The following is a 15,382-nucleotide window of genomic DNA, read 5'->3' as shown; positions in this document are numbered from 1 at the left end:
CAAAAAAAAAGAAAATATAAAGACAACAACAAAGGAAACAACAAAAATACAGTGCACAGAAGCCTACCGCCAGCAGTCAACCTCAGTCCTACCCCAGACAAATCTAACCCAAGTCCCTAAAAGGTTGTTGAAGCTCACATACAAGATCTCTTTTATGAGGGAGCCCTGTTTATAGCAGCAGTAAGCACAAAACATTGCTACTTTGAGTAACGTGCAAGTGTGTGTGTCACACAACACCTCACACACTCCTAACTTTGTAAAACCTTGCATTTATTTGCTGACTTTTTTAAATAGTGGCCTAGAAATTGTTCCTAATTTCTCCAATAACCTATTGTTATTATTATTGTATTATTGTTTGTAGTAGCCTACATTAATGCCTTTACATCCAACGGCTACACTATTTAAATTGTTTTCAATAGTATACTAGAAGGCCTGATTATTTTTGTTTTGCCGCTGAAATGTAAAATAGTTCTTGCCCAAGGGACTCTTTCAGGTTATGCATGAGGCTACTTTCCCTGTACTCCAAAGTCACACTGGGCGGAGTTTTATGCTAATAACATAGTAAACATTCCTTATTGGCTCACACAGACACAGGGCATTTGTGGGCATGACCAATCAGACAAGACTGTGGGACCCCCGTTTGTTGTAAAAGGAGAGGATAGAGGTCCCAGAAGTCAGTTAATTACTTTACTCGAGGATAGACAGACTAACAGAACTGAAGAGTATTCTCTGAACATTTATTTTGTCTTGCCTTGATTTGACCTATAGTACAACTTCAGCATCTTGATTTGGACTTGACACCTGCTTTTAATCCTTTTTATTGGAGTTTTTTTTACGTTGCGACAGCTTCGTGCTGTGTAAGTGCGGTTTACAGTAGCCTAAATTAACCTCGGAATTGACGAGACAATGCAACACCAGATGGACCGAGAGTCTGGCGTCTTCATGGATTTTAACATGCCGCTGCACATGGGCGCCGCGCCTGCTTTCAAACTCAGCCCCGAGCACCACATGATCTCCCCCCAGGGCCACGGCGCAGCAGCGTTCGCGGCCCAGGGCACGTCTTACGCGGCCTCCTACGCAAGCTCCGCTAGGGACTTTCTGATGAGGAACCGTGGCTTTGTGGGCGAGTCCCCAGCGGGACCGGTCGGTGACCACCAGGTCCACCAGCACCTCTTCAGGACCATGGCAGGCTCCCTGCAGCAGCACCACCACGCCGGCGCAGACCCCCAGGGGCACGGTCACCTCATGTACCCCGCTCTCCACGAGCAGGCAATGGGAGGCAGGCTCGCCGGAGTGGGAGAACAGTTCCACCATGGAGCGAGAGGCGACCCTTATTGCCAATACGGAGCCACGAACATGGGCATGGGGATGGCCCACCACCACCACCCCGAAACGTTCTTCCGGTACATGCGACAACAGTGCATCAAACAGGAGATGGTGTGCAAGTGGATCGACCCGGAGCAGAGCGACCACCGGATCTGCGGGAAGACCTACGGCACCATGCACGAGCTGGTCGCACACGTCTCGGTGGAGCACGTGGGGGGTCCGGAGCAGAGCAGACATGTGTGCAGCTGGGAGGAATGTCCCCGCGAAGCCAAGCCCTTCAAGGCCAAATACAAGCTGGTCAACCACATCCGCGTGCACACCGGAGAGAAGCCGTTCGCCTGCCCGTTCCCCGGCTGCTGCAAGGTGTTCGCCCGCTCCGAGAACCTCAAGATACACAAGAGAACGCATACAGGTGGGCACAGTTCAAATGTAGCCTCATTTCTTAATGCAATGTATTTTATATTATCCTTATTTGATATCATATAAATGTCGAGTTTGACACATGAGTCTAATTTTCTGTGTGTTTCTTTCTGTCTCAGGGGAAAAACCGTTCATGTGTGACTACTTCGGCTGTGACAGACGCTTCGCCAACAGCAGTGACCGCAAGAAACACATGCACGTTCACTCGTCTGAAAAGCCCTATGTGTGCAAGATGTGTGACAAGTCTTACACCCATCCCAGCTCCCTGAGAAAACACATGAAGGTAAACAACCGTTTTGGCTCTTTTACGCACGAGTTTCATCATTACGCACGGCTTGTTCCGTGAGACATACATAGCACATGCAACTTGACTTAACAGGACACTTGTGTATTGAGTAGGGCTGTGTTTTTACACTGCTGAACCTCAGTGTTCATCTAACTCTGTCTCTGATAGTGTACAAAAAACTGATCGACTTTTTGTTCTTTCACACATAGGTTCACGAGTCCTCGTCCTCGATGTCAATCTCCGACGCTTCTCCGGCGGCCAGCAGCGGTTACGACTCTTCCACTCCCACGGTGTCCCCGGGTTCGGACACGCATGGTGAAATGTCACCGGATTCCGTGGTGCTCAGTGGGTCTCACGGTGCCATCTCACCTAACTTCAGTGAATGGTACGTCTGAGACGACACCATGCGATGGGAAGAACAGCGCAAGTGATTCTCAGAGCTCAGAGACAATTAGGAGCCAGGACTGTTGCGCCAAGGCGAGAAAAAGTCTTATTTTTTGACACTGGAGAGGCAGGCTTCTTCAGCCAAATGGACGCTGCACGCGGTGTTGATGGCAATTTTTTTCCAAGCCATGTAAAAAGAAAAAAGCCAAATATAGTGTTTTAATGTTCTGTTGTCAGTATTATTAGCTAGCCAAATTTTGGCTACGCATCATGTTGTGACAGAGCATTGTTATTATTTTTTATCGTGATTCATATGATGTTTTTTTGTAACTGTATTATGATTCACAAATGTAAATAAAAGGAATTTACTCAATTAATCATGTTCTCGTTTCATTCTCTTGCATTTGCTGACTGGTGTTCAATTCTAATTGGGCCTGTTTTATCTACACTTATTTCTATGTATAGGGCCTACAGATTGAAAAGAGAAACAGACATATAGCCTAAATAATACAATTTCAGCCATGCAGGTCATTATTTTCCTGGTATAGGATTATGACGGGGAAACCATTGCACTATCATATCCTATCTATAAAATGGGTTCACGATTTACATGTTGTGGGTGCAAGAGTAAATATATTTTTGTTGTGGTTGTAGCAGCAATAATAGTGTAATAACATAGACTACAACAAACAACTATTGTACACGCTGTAGATACGTTACAATAGAATAGTTTAATTATTTTATAACTATATTTGTAAGCAAAACATCTTCAAGTATTCACATGATCATTTGATTTGAGGGCATGGCCAAGTGTTTTGGGAGTCCCTGACAAAGCGCATAGAATGTCCTGTCACACAGACTTTCACACATCATGTAAGATGTAAAGCGGTGTAATTGATTGAAAACAAACCAAAAAACTAAACAATTAAAAAGCGCCAATTCCAATATGGTTCCAGGTCATACTTTGTCTGTTCATGTTTCTTGTTTCATCTCTTCCAATTGTCCTTAATGTTACACAACGTGTAGCCTATTTTTCTGCTACAAAAACGGATAACCTTTTCAATAAGTGTTCTTATTTGTTTGCATATAGCTTTGGACTTAGCATGGCTTATAAAACTATGTGTATAAGTCGTTTAGGAAAGAATTCTAAATGAGCACATGGCTAATCACAGTGGTGGAAAAAGTAAATGATGTTTTTTACTTAAGTAAAAGTATCAATACTGCAATATAGATATACTCTGTTACAAGTAAAAACGTTGAAAGTACTCATCATGCAGAATGTCCCGTTTCACAACGTATCATTATGTTTAAAATGTTTTAAAATCTTTTGAAAATAGCAGATCTACAAGCTCACTCTCTAGGTCGTCCTCAGACGAGCCCTCCATCGTTGCTTCCAGTCATCCCGGTTCTCCATAGGCTACAACAGGCATTGTGAGCTTGTAGATCGGCTATTTTCAAATAGCCAAAGTTTAAATATAGGGCTGAAGTGGTTATGTTTTGTAATAATAATTCAAATCTACAAAGTGACTATAGTAACTAAAGTTTTCAAATAATTGTAGTGGAGTAAAAAGTACAATATTTGCCTCTGAGAGTCTTAGTGGAGTATAAGTAAAAGTATTGAACATTTCTCACCTCTCTACTCTATAGGGGCTAAATTATTTCCTAAATCAATTACTCCATTAATAACGTTGCCTAGTAACTGTAGATACAATAGGTTGAGTTAGCCAGACCGCGAAGAGAAAAAAAACGGTTGGTTAAAACATCCACACATTGGTTTTGCAACCTTTTGGACATTGTGTTCACTTACATGCATTCATTCCATATCCTTTGAAGTTACTCCAGTGATTTTTTTTTCAAGGACCCCCAATTTGATATACACCAGACCACCCTCTGGCCCCCATTATCGCTGGGACCTCAATCTAAGAACATTTTAGCCATATACCCTACTTGATTTGATCTGATATTGTCTGTCATTTGGTCCAGAATTTTACAGTCTATGTAGCAGTAGGCTAACCAAAAAAAAAGAAGAGAAATTGTCGATGGGTTCCCAGATTGATGTAAGTGAAACTCTGATAAAAAAAAATCCCAACACATTCTTGTATGTTCTTGGTGTAGATAACTAGCCTATCAATCATTTTGCTGAGGACCCCCTGGAGCCCCCCCCAAGGACCCCTGTGGCTCCCTGGACCACATGTTGAGAACCACTGCCCAACACTATCGCAGTCCCAACCCCCACCCTAAATTTATGAAACTTCAGTAAAAATCTAATTAGGGACACTAATTTTGTCCTCAATTTGACATGCCAACCCCAATCAACTGGTTCATGTCATTTGTACACACATTTGTGCACGCGCGCACGCACGCACACACACACACACACACACACACACACACACACACACACACACACACACACACACACACACACACACACACACACAGGTGGAAAGTAACTAAGTACATTTACTCAATTACTGTACTTAAGTCAAATGTAGAGGTATTTTTTTTTACTACTGGAGTATTTCCAATTTTCAGTACTTTTACTTTTTACATCTCAGAGACACATATTGTACTTTTTACTCCACTACAATTATTTGAAAACTTTAGTTACTAGTTTACTTTATAACACCACATACATTAACCACTTCAGCCCTATACACATTTTGGCCATTTGAAAATAGTAGATCTACCATCTCACAATGCTGGCATCGCTATGCATTGTGGGCTTGTAGGTCTGCTGTTTTCATTTTTATACATTTGAAACTTGTGAATTGGGACATTCTGCCTAATGAGTACTTTCTACTTTTGGTACTTTAAGTACATTTTGATCCCAATAAAAGTATACTTTACTAACATAAATACACTTTTTCACACACACACACGCACACGCACGCGCGCACGCGCGCGCGCACACACACACACACACACACACACACACACACACACACACACACACACACACACACACACACACACACACACACACACACACACACACACACACACACACACACACACACACACACACACACACACACGCGCGCACATACACACTTCTTGCTTCTCGTGATTGGAATAAAGAGGAGACACCCCTCGTGACGTCATCACGTCGTTTCGCCTCAGTTCAGCAAACATGGCGGCCTACATGGTGTCTCCATCTCTGCAAAGACTCCTGTCTGCTGCTAAGGTGAGACGACAACAGCAACAGCAAACAGTTGTGACGCTAAGTGCGGTGGTGCGCACTTTCTTCGTTTTTGACACACTTACTCAAGTTATTAATTTATATTAATTGTCCTTGGCTTGCTCACAATGTCAACATTCATTAGCAGCCATAGCATCAGTTAACTGCACGTTACTTTAACAGCGTGGGGGGGTAACGGTTAGTTGTATATCCTTCATAAAAAGATACAATTACCATAATATTTGTGGCATAATATGATATAATAATATGCGTTGTCATAAACAAGTTACACGGGTAGTAGTTGATAGTTCGGGCAGTTGCTGTCAGTCAATGTCAAAGCGTCTTTACTGTTAACCATTATACCAGCTGCTTGCACAATATATGTATTTAACTAGGCTATGTGCTTGAAACCATAACCACACATGCAACATAAACTCTGCTAACCAGTCACGATTTCGTAGGTGTCATAGACGATTTCTTAAAACTTTCTTAATTGCCCAATTATCATATAATGCAGTGGTTCTCAACCAGTGGTCCGGGGACCACTAGTGGTCCTTGAAGGGGTTACAGGGGGTCCCCTGACAAATTAATAGCTAGGAACCAAATGGACCCTTATGTGTCTGTAACTCTTGAGAGTGTACCAATGGAACCAAATTTGGGGGTGCTTGATGCGGAAAAGGTTGAAAACCACCGATATAATGTATTAAATGAATTATCCTAGTGGTAAATTCAACACATTTCTGACATAAAGTTCAACTGTATATACCCACACCAACATTATTATTTTTAGCCGCATGGGGCTACAAAGATCCATACCCTCAATACACCTAGCTTATTGTAGCATTACATACTGACAAGGGCATGCCCATGCCTTGTTGAATATGACTTAGATGGTTTTGTTGGGATAAAATTACACAAATCTGCCATATTCATGACCCAACACAAAACCTTATACTCCATTGAGTTCTTGCACCAGAACTTTTTTATGTTGTGGGTGGAGGTGGAAGCAACAATTTTATCATTTGACATAATATGAAATAAGTGTCTGCTCTATTTTGCAGCACAGACATCACATATCAGGGTCAGGTGTTGCAAACTTAAAAAGTTTGCTGATTAATAATTTGTATAGTATATGTGTAGTGCATATAATAATACTGGGCTAGGACAGAACCCTGTATTGCTGAGATGAAAGTAATGTCTTGGATATGGTGATCAGACATCCCGGTTTGGCCGGGATTTTCCGGTGTCTTTAAAAAAAAATATATATATATATATATATATATTACAGAAAAGGGTTGGCATACAGTATCAAAATAGAAAGAAGGGATTTTCCTGTTTCAAGCTGTGTGTCCAAGTCCCAACAAATATCTCTAAAACACAACATTCACTACCAAAATGTCCCGTTTTTTGTCACAATTAAAATTAAAATGATAGTTAATTCAGCAGTTGTATAGACGTTTATCATGTTCTGTTCATGTACATGCTCACCACCTAACCAATCGGAAAACATGAACAATGCATTGCGTGACTGAATTCAACGCTGATGTGTCTCACAATCAGTTATGGGTCCCAGTTTGGGGCGTTGAAAATATTGTCACCCGTAGACTGGTACTAATTACTTTGTGTTTTGCAGCATGCGTCATTCCACTCCAAATACTGTCTGGTGGCAGGCAGGGCACAATACTCCACCATCTGTGACCCCAATGAGAAGGTATGGCATTGCTCTGATTGTTTAAATCGTAAATGGTCTGCCTGTCTATAGCGCCATGGCCCTTTATCCAAAGCGCTTTATAATATTAACCCATCCACACACACACATTCACACACCAATGGTGGACGCAACTATGCAAGGCACCAACCTGCTCAGTGCTCATAGGGAGAATGTTTGGGGTCAGTGTCTTGTTCAAGGACACTTCAAACTGATGTCAGGAGGAGCCAGGGATGGAACCGGGAACTTTCTGCCTGCCAGACGGCCGCTCTATGAGCCACTGCCGTTTCTTTTGTTTCTTTTGTTTCTTTCTTATTATCTGCCCTCTATCTCTGTTTTCTTAATGATCCCAGGAAACCCTCATTTCCCCTAAAACTCAGCATAAACAAGATTTCACCTCCTTAACCTGAGTTCCCCTTTGAGCTAAAAGCTCTGTAGCCTCTGGTGGTGAGGACACAGAGGGGGGGCAGCTACACTGTAAAATCCTGAGTGAACTCAGAGAGTGTTTTGATTGGTTGAATACTTTATTAGCAGGTTTGTTAACAGTACTTGTAGTACAGTCAAACTAAAGGTTATGCTGAAAGGATAACACAGTACAGGTAGTTCCATTTGTACTCCAGTGACGGATACAGAACGTGTCTAATGACTGAAAAATCTGGATATGCCTATAGTTTTTTAAGTTTAGATTAGTTATTGTACACTCTCTAAATTAAATTAACTGTGTTTCTGTCTCTCCCATCATTTCAATGTCTATTCACAACTTTGGGCATACAGTATATCATGCATATATATAACACATTTTATCTTAATGGATTTATTTTTGTATTTTGTATTTGTTTACATTTTCTCCAGTGTCATTAAAAACACTGCTCAACTACTGAATAATTTACTTAATATAAATATCACTGTGCAGTTAATAAGTAATATATGTTCAAATTGTGTTAGTTTCCAGGGACTATTTTCAGCTATACTTTTCAAATCAATCCATGCTTTAAAATGTGATGATAAAGTAACCAGACATTTCGCCTTGAACTATTGCAAAGAAGTTAAAACAAAAAGTCTCTTAAGTAGATTTTCATTCCATAATTAACTGAACGGAATCCAATGGCTTCCTTGAAAATCAACAAACTACTTGGTCGTCGGTAAAGTCAAGTATACCTTGAGTCGTAGTCAATGGGCTAAACATGCCAGACCACCAGTATGGTCCTTTAATAATGTGAAAATACAGCTGAACTTTATTTAATTTCCATTCTTGGTGTTAAGCTTTATTCCAATGAGAGCGGTTTGTTGGAGTGAGGTTTTTTATGTGTGTTGCAGAGCTAATCTATGCGTTTTCTCCTTCCACAGACCTTTGATAAAATCCTGATTGCCAACAGAGGGGAGATTGCCTGCAGGGTGAGACCGGCTCAGACAGTACTACTAGTACTTTTGTTGGGCTGCAGCATATTGACCACAATAATGTTGCAAATTATTGCAACAACTGAGCCCAGAATAACTGTGACCTACAGTAGTAATGAGCCACAAACTTTAATGGAGGGATCTGGAACTACAAAAGAACTCAGATAACTCAGAAATACTCATCTGAGATATGAAACTTCTAGTATGATGTCTTTATTGGCCTGTCTTGATATTTAGTCCTTTCACGCCCAGCAAATTAGCAAGTTAGTTTTGTTTTCTTATGTCCATGGTTCTATGGTGTTGCTCCCACAGCAATGTCTAGTGTCTAACATTTAGTTTTGTATTTATGGTTCATTCAGGTCATCAAGACATGTAAGAAGATGGGGATTAAGACGGTGGCTGTACACAGCGATGTAGACTCTAGTGCTGTGAGTCGAGTCTCGTTATCTTGCTCTTTCCTTACATGGCACCAAAAATATTCTCTGCCTCGAACACATTTTATTTATTTATACATTTGTACTTATTTATCACATGCTATGTTTTTCCCCACATGACGAATAAACAGATTCTGCCTAAAAAATCCTTTGCATATCTGCCTTAGCATATTTGTCTTTAAAACAGAAATGCAAAGTTGGAATAGTAAGTGGGCTGGCTAAGTACCTCCTACTTTTCACACATGTATGGAAAGGCCTCCTAAAGACCCAGAGAATGGTTCGGTAGCCCTCCCCCTTCACCCATACACTCACAAACAAACTTTGCAACCTTGTTGTTCCAGATGTTTATGTTAATGAGGATTTATCCTTGTGGTGACAAAGTCTGTCACTCACCCAGCATGGGGGGGTGTGTGTGTGTGTGTGTGTGTGTGTGTGTGTGTGTGTGTGTGTGTGTGTGTGTGTGTGTGTGTGTGTGTGTGTGTGTGTGTGTGTGTGTGTGTGTGTGTGTGTGTGTGTGTGTGTGTGTGTGTGTGTGTGTGTGTGTGTGTGTGTGTGTGTGTGTGTGTGTGTGTGAGTGAGTGAGGGCCAACCTTGTATTTTGTGATCACCAGCCCACACAGTGAGAGGTTATAATCAGACAGGAAACACAAATATATATACATTACAAGGTGGACATAATGAATGGCTAATCCATTAGTTGTCTTTTTGTGTCTAATAGACATGTCAATGTAACCGTTGAGATTGTGTGTGTGTGTGTGTGTGTGTGTGAAAAAGTAAAGGGGATTTCAATACAGTGATTGTGTGTACTGTATATGTTGGACTGTAGGTCCATGTAAAGATGGCTGACGAGGCTGTGTGCGTCGGTCCTGCTCCCACCAACAAGAGCTACCTCAACATGGACGCCATCATGGATGCTGTCAGATCCACCGGAGCCCAGGCTGTAAGCACACATCACCTCACCTTAATGTATCGACCTGTCCAGAATTTTGCACATGAATATCATGGCTCCAACGTATTGAAATGAAACAACGCATCCATCAATTACAACAACTTCATTGCAGTTTTGATTGATCGACAACATGCACCTGCAAGACAATAATTAAATAGTAATCAGTCAGAATCTTTTTTTTAATGCAGGGAAACCCAACCGAGTGTAAAGTGTCATTTCTGTGGGGTCCTTCTTCATATTACAAATAAAACAGTGGCAATAAGGGGGGGGGGGGTATAATACCTGAACATTTTACTTGGCATTTCTCAACATGGCTGTGTTTTGTACAAATCCTCTACATTGTATATTTAACAGTTGGGTGTACACTACAGAATAACGGCATGTTATTTAAAGGCGCATTGCCGATTTGCCGTATTATGAATGAATAGTAAAAATATATCGTCTTCTCATGGTAATGGGTTCTCTGATTGCAGATGAATTAACCACATGAACCTAACGTCCCTATTCTGGGGATGTCATAATAAGGCATTTGGCTAAAAGAAATGGTGAGGAGAGAAAGGAGGGGAACTTGGGGTTTAAGTGGTTGACGTGTGCTGGAGAAAAAGGCGGCAATGCATTAAATGAGATCACACTGTGAGTTTAGTTTAGTTAATTAGGATCCCCATTGGTTACTAGCTGATAAATGAGATGACTGGGACGTGTGGACCTAGCCTTGACGACCATGCAGTCTTATGCAAAGGTTCTAAATTTAGATGGCATGTTATTTAGACACATGTCAGGTTCATTCATTTTGTTGACCTGGCATCCTATAGTTTTTGATATTATACAGTTTAGACTGATGCTACATGTGTGGTTTACCTATGATCCTAGATTACTGAGTCACTACACTGTCTCTATGCATTTGATGTATTATGTGTTTACTGTATGTAGCTCTGGATAAAGAGCGTCTGCTAAATGCCTAAATTGGTGGAGGCTAAGAGGAAGTTAAGAGTTCCACCAGTGGATCCAGTGGAACATATTGTATGTGTTTGGCTCTCTGGACACTTGTGGTTGGTTTACCATTAACTAGCCAGGATTGCTACCACTACCAGCCTGAGGCAGCAAAATGTGTAAAACTATGGCAAAGGTCTTTACAAGCCGAGAGACTTCTAACAGAAATATGTGTAGATTTGTCAGTGCAGCTGTTGAAATGCATTAGGAGAGCAGGAATGAGAGAGAAAGGGCTGAAGGGTTTCAGGTTTCGATGTTGTCTTTTGTACCTGGTTGGTAAACTTCAGTAGTCCTGTAGTCCAGCCTACAGGGGAGTAGAAGAGAGAAAATAAATAGAAGAAATTAGGGACTAAGCGGCAAGATGATGGAAAGAAGTGATTCTGTGTTCAAATCCTTAGCAAACCATGCACTGATGAGGGCCTCTCTCTCCCATCTTGTTCCTTGCCCCCCCCCCCCCCCATTTCAACAATAGGATGGAACTATGCACGAAAAACGAATTTCACCCACTTTTTTGTTTTACTTCTGTAAACATGTGATGTGTCAATAAAGCTGTTCTGATTCCCCCTCCCTCTAGGTTCACCCTGGCTATGGCTTTCTCTCTGAAAATAAAGAATTTGCCAAGAGACTGGTAAGCAACAAAAACACTCCTAATTAGTCCACTTTTTCTTATTCTTGTATCTCACTCTATCTGTCTGCCCCCCTCTGTGATGTAAAGTCTGTTAAAGGTGTGAATGAGCTTTTTTAGCTTTAAAACAAAGACCTGCTGGCAAAAGGCTGCTGATAAGACATTAGATCTCTATATTCAGAGAGAAAAACACACAACGTAACCTCAAATTAAGTTGGATTGAAGTCAAAACCAGCCTGATGAAGTATTATAGTATAAGGAGTGAATATGTGTTTACACATTGAAATGTGACCATATATTCACAGGTGAATTCAGAAGCAAACACAGAATGAGTACAACATTAAGGGTTCAGTCCATAATGCAGCACATATTTTAAAAACTCCTGGGTAAAAACTAATGAAGAAAAGTGCATTTAAGATCCTGACATCTGTTGAACACACTTGTGTCACAAAGTAAAAAGAGGATATAAACTATTGCCTGTAATGTTGTTATTGAAGCCCAGTCCAAGAAAAGTGGTTGAGAAACACATTGGACCCTTGCAGCTCAACTTTTTCGTCAGAGTAAAATTTGCGTAAAAGCTTTGGTTGTAAAACCAAAGCTTGTGACTGGAATGTAGTGCAGACGTTTTTGGAAGTAGACTTTATGGGGAATCTAAGGGTAAGAAATGCTGGCCTACAATCGGTTTAGCAGTTTGGTCTAAACTGCCACAGATATCGTTAATGTCAGTGACTCAAGTAATTTAGTTCCTATTCACTAAACAGATTAGTATAATCTTTACTCTCCGCCCATATGGAATGGATAGATGTTATTGATATTGACTTAGAAAGTGGACAACATCCAATATATATACACTTAACGTATGTACAAATGCTACAAATGATATGTAATAGTACTATATTATTCCAGGACACACGCACACACAAAAATCGGTTTGAGAATTGGTGATGTTGAATTTAACAAGTAGGTTAAGTTATATTATTTGGAATTACGTTTACTGTAGTCTGTCAACTAAAACTATTATGGAGGCAGCCATAACAGTACAAGTTATTTAATGGTTTTCTGACTGAATGGCCAAACTCTTTTTCGGTGCACTACATGCACACACACATGCCTTGGCCAAAGATCCTGTAAAAAGTTAAAAGGGGCATTTCATCAATAACATAGTTGATGTTTTGTGCCGCACATAATATCTCATCTTAAACTTCACTGGGGGACACGGCTGGAAATAAATAGGTTTCAATTCATAAGCTAGCCTTATATATGTTGTACTGAGAGTTTTTTTCAAATTCGAGCATTAAGCATTAACCTGTTGAACCTAACGTCCCTATTATGGAGGGAACATTTGCCATAAATGGCAAATCTATAAGCTCACAATGTGATGCGTTTTGAGCTAGTAGATAAGCTATTGTCGGCAAAAAAAAAAAGGTTTAGAGGGGGGAAAAGAGTGGACCAAGTACAGAGCTGACCCCGGTAAACAAAGTATTAGTTTAGTATAGTGGGTTTAAGTGGTTAAAGCCCAATATGACACTCAAAGTCATCAGTTACTCTTTTCCATCTGGTGTTTAGGGCAGTGTATCATGGATTTGCTGCTGATGTGTGAAGATTTTTATTTTAAAAGTCATCATTTTCTGTAGTTAAATTGCCTTACAGTAGTGTTCAAAAAGGGAGGTCATTTTAGGCTTTCATGAGAAGTTGTACTCATAATGCTAATCACACACGTCCTGTGCACAATACTTTCTCACCTTTGCTTTACAACTTGAGCTATGTACAGTCGATGGCTATGTATAAGGCAGGTCAGTGAATTGGCCATCAATTTTCATTGTTTGTGTGTGCGTGTGTGTAAAAGAGTGTATGAATGGACCATCAAGGCTCTTCTGTGTGTGTGGAAACGGAGATGTCATAACATTAGCAGTTGAATGGGGCCCCCTGTGTGTCAGACAGTGGGGAAACAGTTAGTGCAGCTTTACGCATTGCAAACGCTCCCCGGGGCCATATGCATGGCCCTGGGCTAGAAGGGGTAGGGGCTAGAAGGGGTAGGTGTGTGTGTGTGTGTGTGTGTGTGTGTGTGTGTGTGTGTGTGTGTGTGTGTGTGTGTGTGTGTGTGTCGGGGGTAAATTGGGGGTAAGGACCCTCTTAGCATGAGAAAGAGCCTGAAGGTGAATAGAGCAAGAAGGATAGTGTGGGGGTGGGGGTGACTAGTGAAGCATTGACTGTAAAAAAATAAATTAAAAAAAGTTGATGGTGTGGTACTTGGGAATGATTTTCATTTTTAAAAAGTCTCACATTTTAATGCAGTTAACAACTTGTTTGTTACGAAAGGCCTGTGGGGAAACTCAATTTTAAACACGATTAAAAATGTATCCAGAAATAAGCATGCCACTGTTTTTTTGTCTTTAAGTTTAAGCAAACAGGGGAGTCTGAATCTGAAATATTTTATTGCAGGAATGTTATTAGTCAGAAATGTGTACAGCACGGAGGTACAGTAAGACATTTGGCAAAAAGGATAACACAAAAAAGTCCTGGGGACTTGTTTCCATTGTGGTCCTATGTATTCAACTCATCAACAACTTGTCTTGGTGAGGTTGGTGCACTAAATAACATATTAAAATAGTTAAACAGATATTTACAGAGTTAAGTTCTTTTAATAATAGACTAATGTAAAGCTATGAACTAAACACAGTATAGAGAATATGTGTAAATAAATACATGTAAATTGTTGCACTGTTTTATTATGTACACAGAAGGTAATACCATGCATTGTTTATTACACAGGAGGTAATAGTGGCAAGGCCAGAGGTGATGGTAGCAGTTGCAGTTGGTAGTGCAGGCACATTGCATTGTGCGTGCGTGCATGTGCGTGCGTGAAAAACAACTGTAAATCATTAATGGAAGTAATCAAGGACATGAAATGTAACTGTTCAAATACAAATTGCATTAAAACAACATTTCACAGAGGCTTCTCGAGCATTCTGAGAACTATTTAATTGTGCCAGTATGGCAAGTCATGAAAGTATTGAAACTTTAAGATAAAGATGTGCACAGTGTCCTTAAATGTGCTGGATTATAGTGCCATGAGTCACAAACAGTGTGTGGCATTCTCGTTCAGCATTGGTAAAGTACTGCACCCGGTTGTTACTTTGGCCATGTTATAACAAAGTTAGTTTTAGTCTTTGCCCAGATCCACTGGTACCAACCATTGTCAAGGTGTCTTTTCTAGCCTAAGTAAACAGCGTAAACAGCCATACAACAGCCAACACTAACATAACACTCCCATCAGGGTGATTGTCAATACCCAGCAGCTGTTTGCACCTTGTACAATGGTGGCACACTGTGTCTGTGTGTCAGAGTGAGTGTTTGTGGCTGATAGATTGTCAGCTCAGACAGTTTAATTGTGATTAAATTGTGAAAATTCACAACATCACTGTCCCTGACAAAAACACACATACTCCACCTTCTACAGTGTAAAAGGTGGGGTACCGTATGTGTGTTTTTGTAAGGGACAAGCAATATAATTCGCTGACATTGGCCTTTACAAATCTGGCAATGGAAATGTATTTTAGATAAAGCTAAATTGTAAATCATTATGCCATTAACATTTCCTTTAAGCCTTTGTGGGGACATTTTATGTTAAAATAAGTTTACCTAAATACGTTTAGGTAATGTTTTTTATCCTGTTTGCCT

General features: G+C 40.6%; 2 protein-coding genes across 2 annotated transcripts in view; both read left to right on the top strand.

Moving 5' to 3' along the window:
• Positions 1 to 906: 906 nt before the first annotated feature.
• LOC311058610 (zinc finger protein ZIC 2-A-like) lies at positions 907 to 2,442 on the top strand (the record flags this gene model as incomplete). Its single annotated transcript, XM_084076072.1, has 3 exons — positions 907 to 1,738; positions 1,866 to 2,029; positions 2,242 to 2,442. The coding sequence occupies 3 exons, from the start codon at positions 907 to 909 to the stop codon at positions 2,425 to 2,427; spliced, it is 1,182 nt and encodes a 393-aa protein (XP_083932198.1). The 3' UTR covers positions 2,428 to 2,442.
• A 3,097-nt stretch (positions 2,443 to 5,539) lies between these two features.
• Positions 5,540 to 15,382, top strand: part of pcca (propionyl-CoA carboxylase subunit alpha) — a 34,306-nt gene continuing 24,463 nt past the window's right edge. Inside the window, exons 1-6 of the mRNA XM_084076224.1 lie at positions 5,540 to 5,603; positions 7,231 to 7,308; positions 8,653 to 8,700; positions 9,063 to 9,131; positions 9,964 to 10,077; positions 11,651 to 11,704. Coding sequence (XP_083932350.1) covers positions 5,550 to 5,603; positions 7,231 to 7,308; positions 8,653 to 8,700; positions 9,063 to 9,131; positions 9,964 to 10,077; positions 11,651 to 11,704 — 417 coding nt within the window. The 5' untranslated portion in view covers positions 5,540 to 5,549. The remainder of the gene's footprint in view (positions 5,604 to 7,230; positions 7,309 to 8,652; positions 8,701 to 9,062; positions 9,132 to 9,963; positions 10,078 to 11,650; positions 11,705 to 15,382) is intronic.

The sequence above is a fragment of the Gymnoscopelus microlampas genome, assembly GCF_963454915.1.
Source record: "Gymnoscopelus microlampas genome assembly, chromosome: 13".
Classification (NCBI taxonomy): domain Eukaryota; kingdom Metazoa; phylum Chordata; class Actinopteri; order Myctophiformes; family Myctophidae; genus Gymnoscopelus; species Gymnoscopelus microlampas.
Note: the sequence above shows the minus strand (reverse complement) of the source record. Positions and strands in the feature narration are given on the sequence as shown.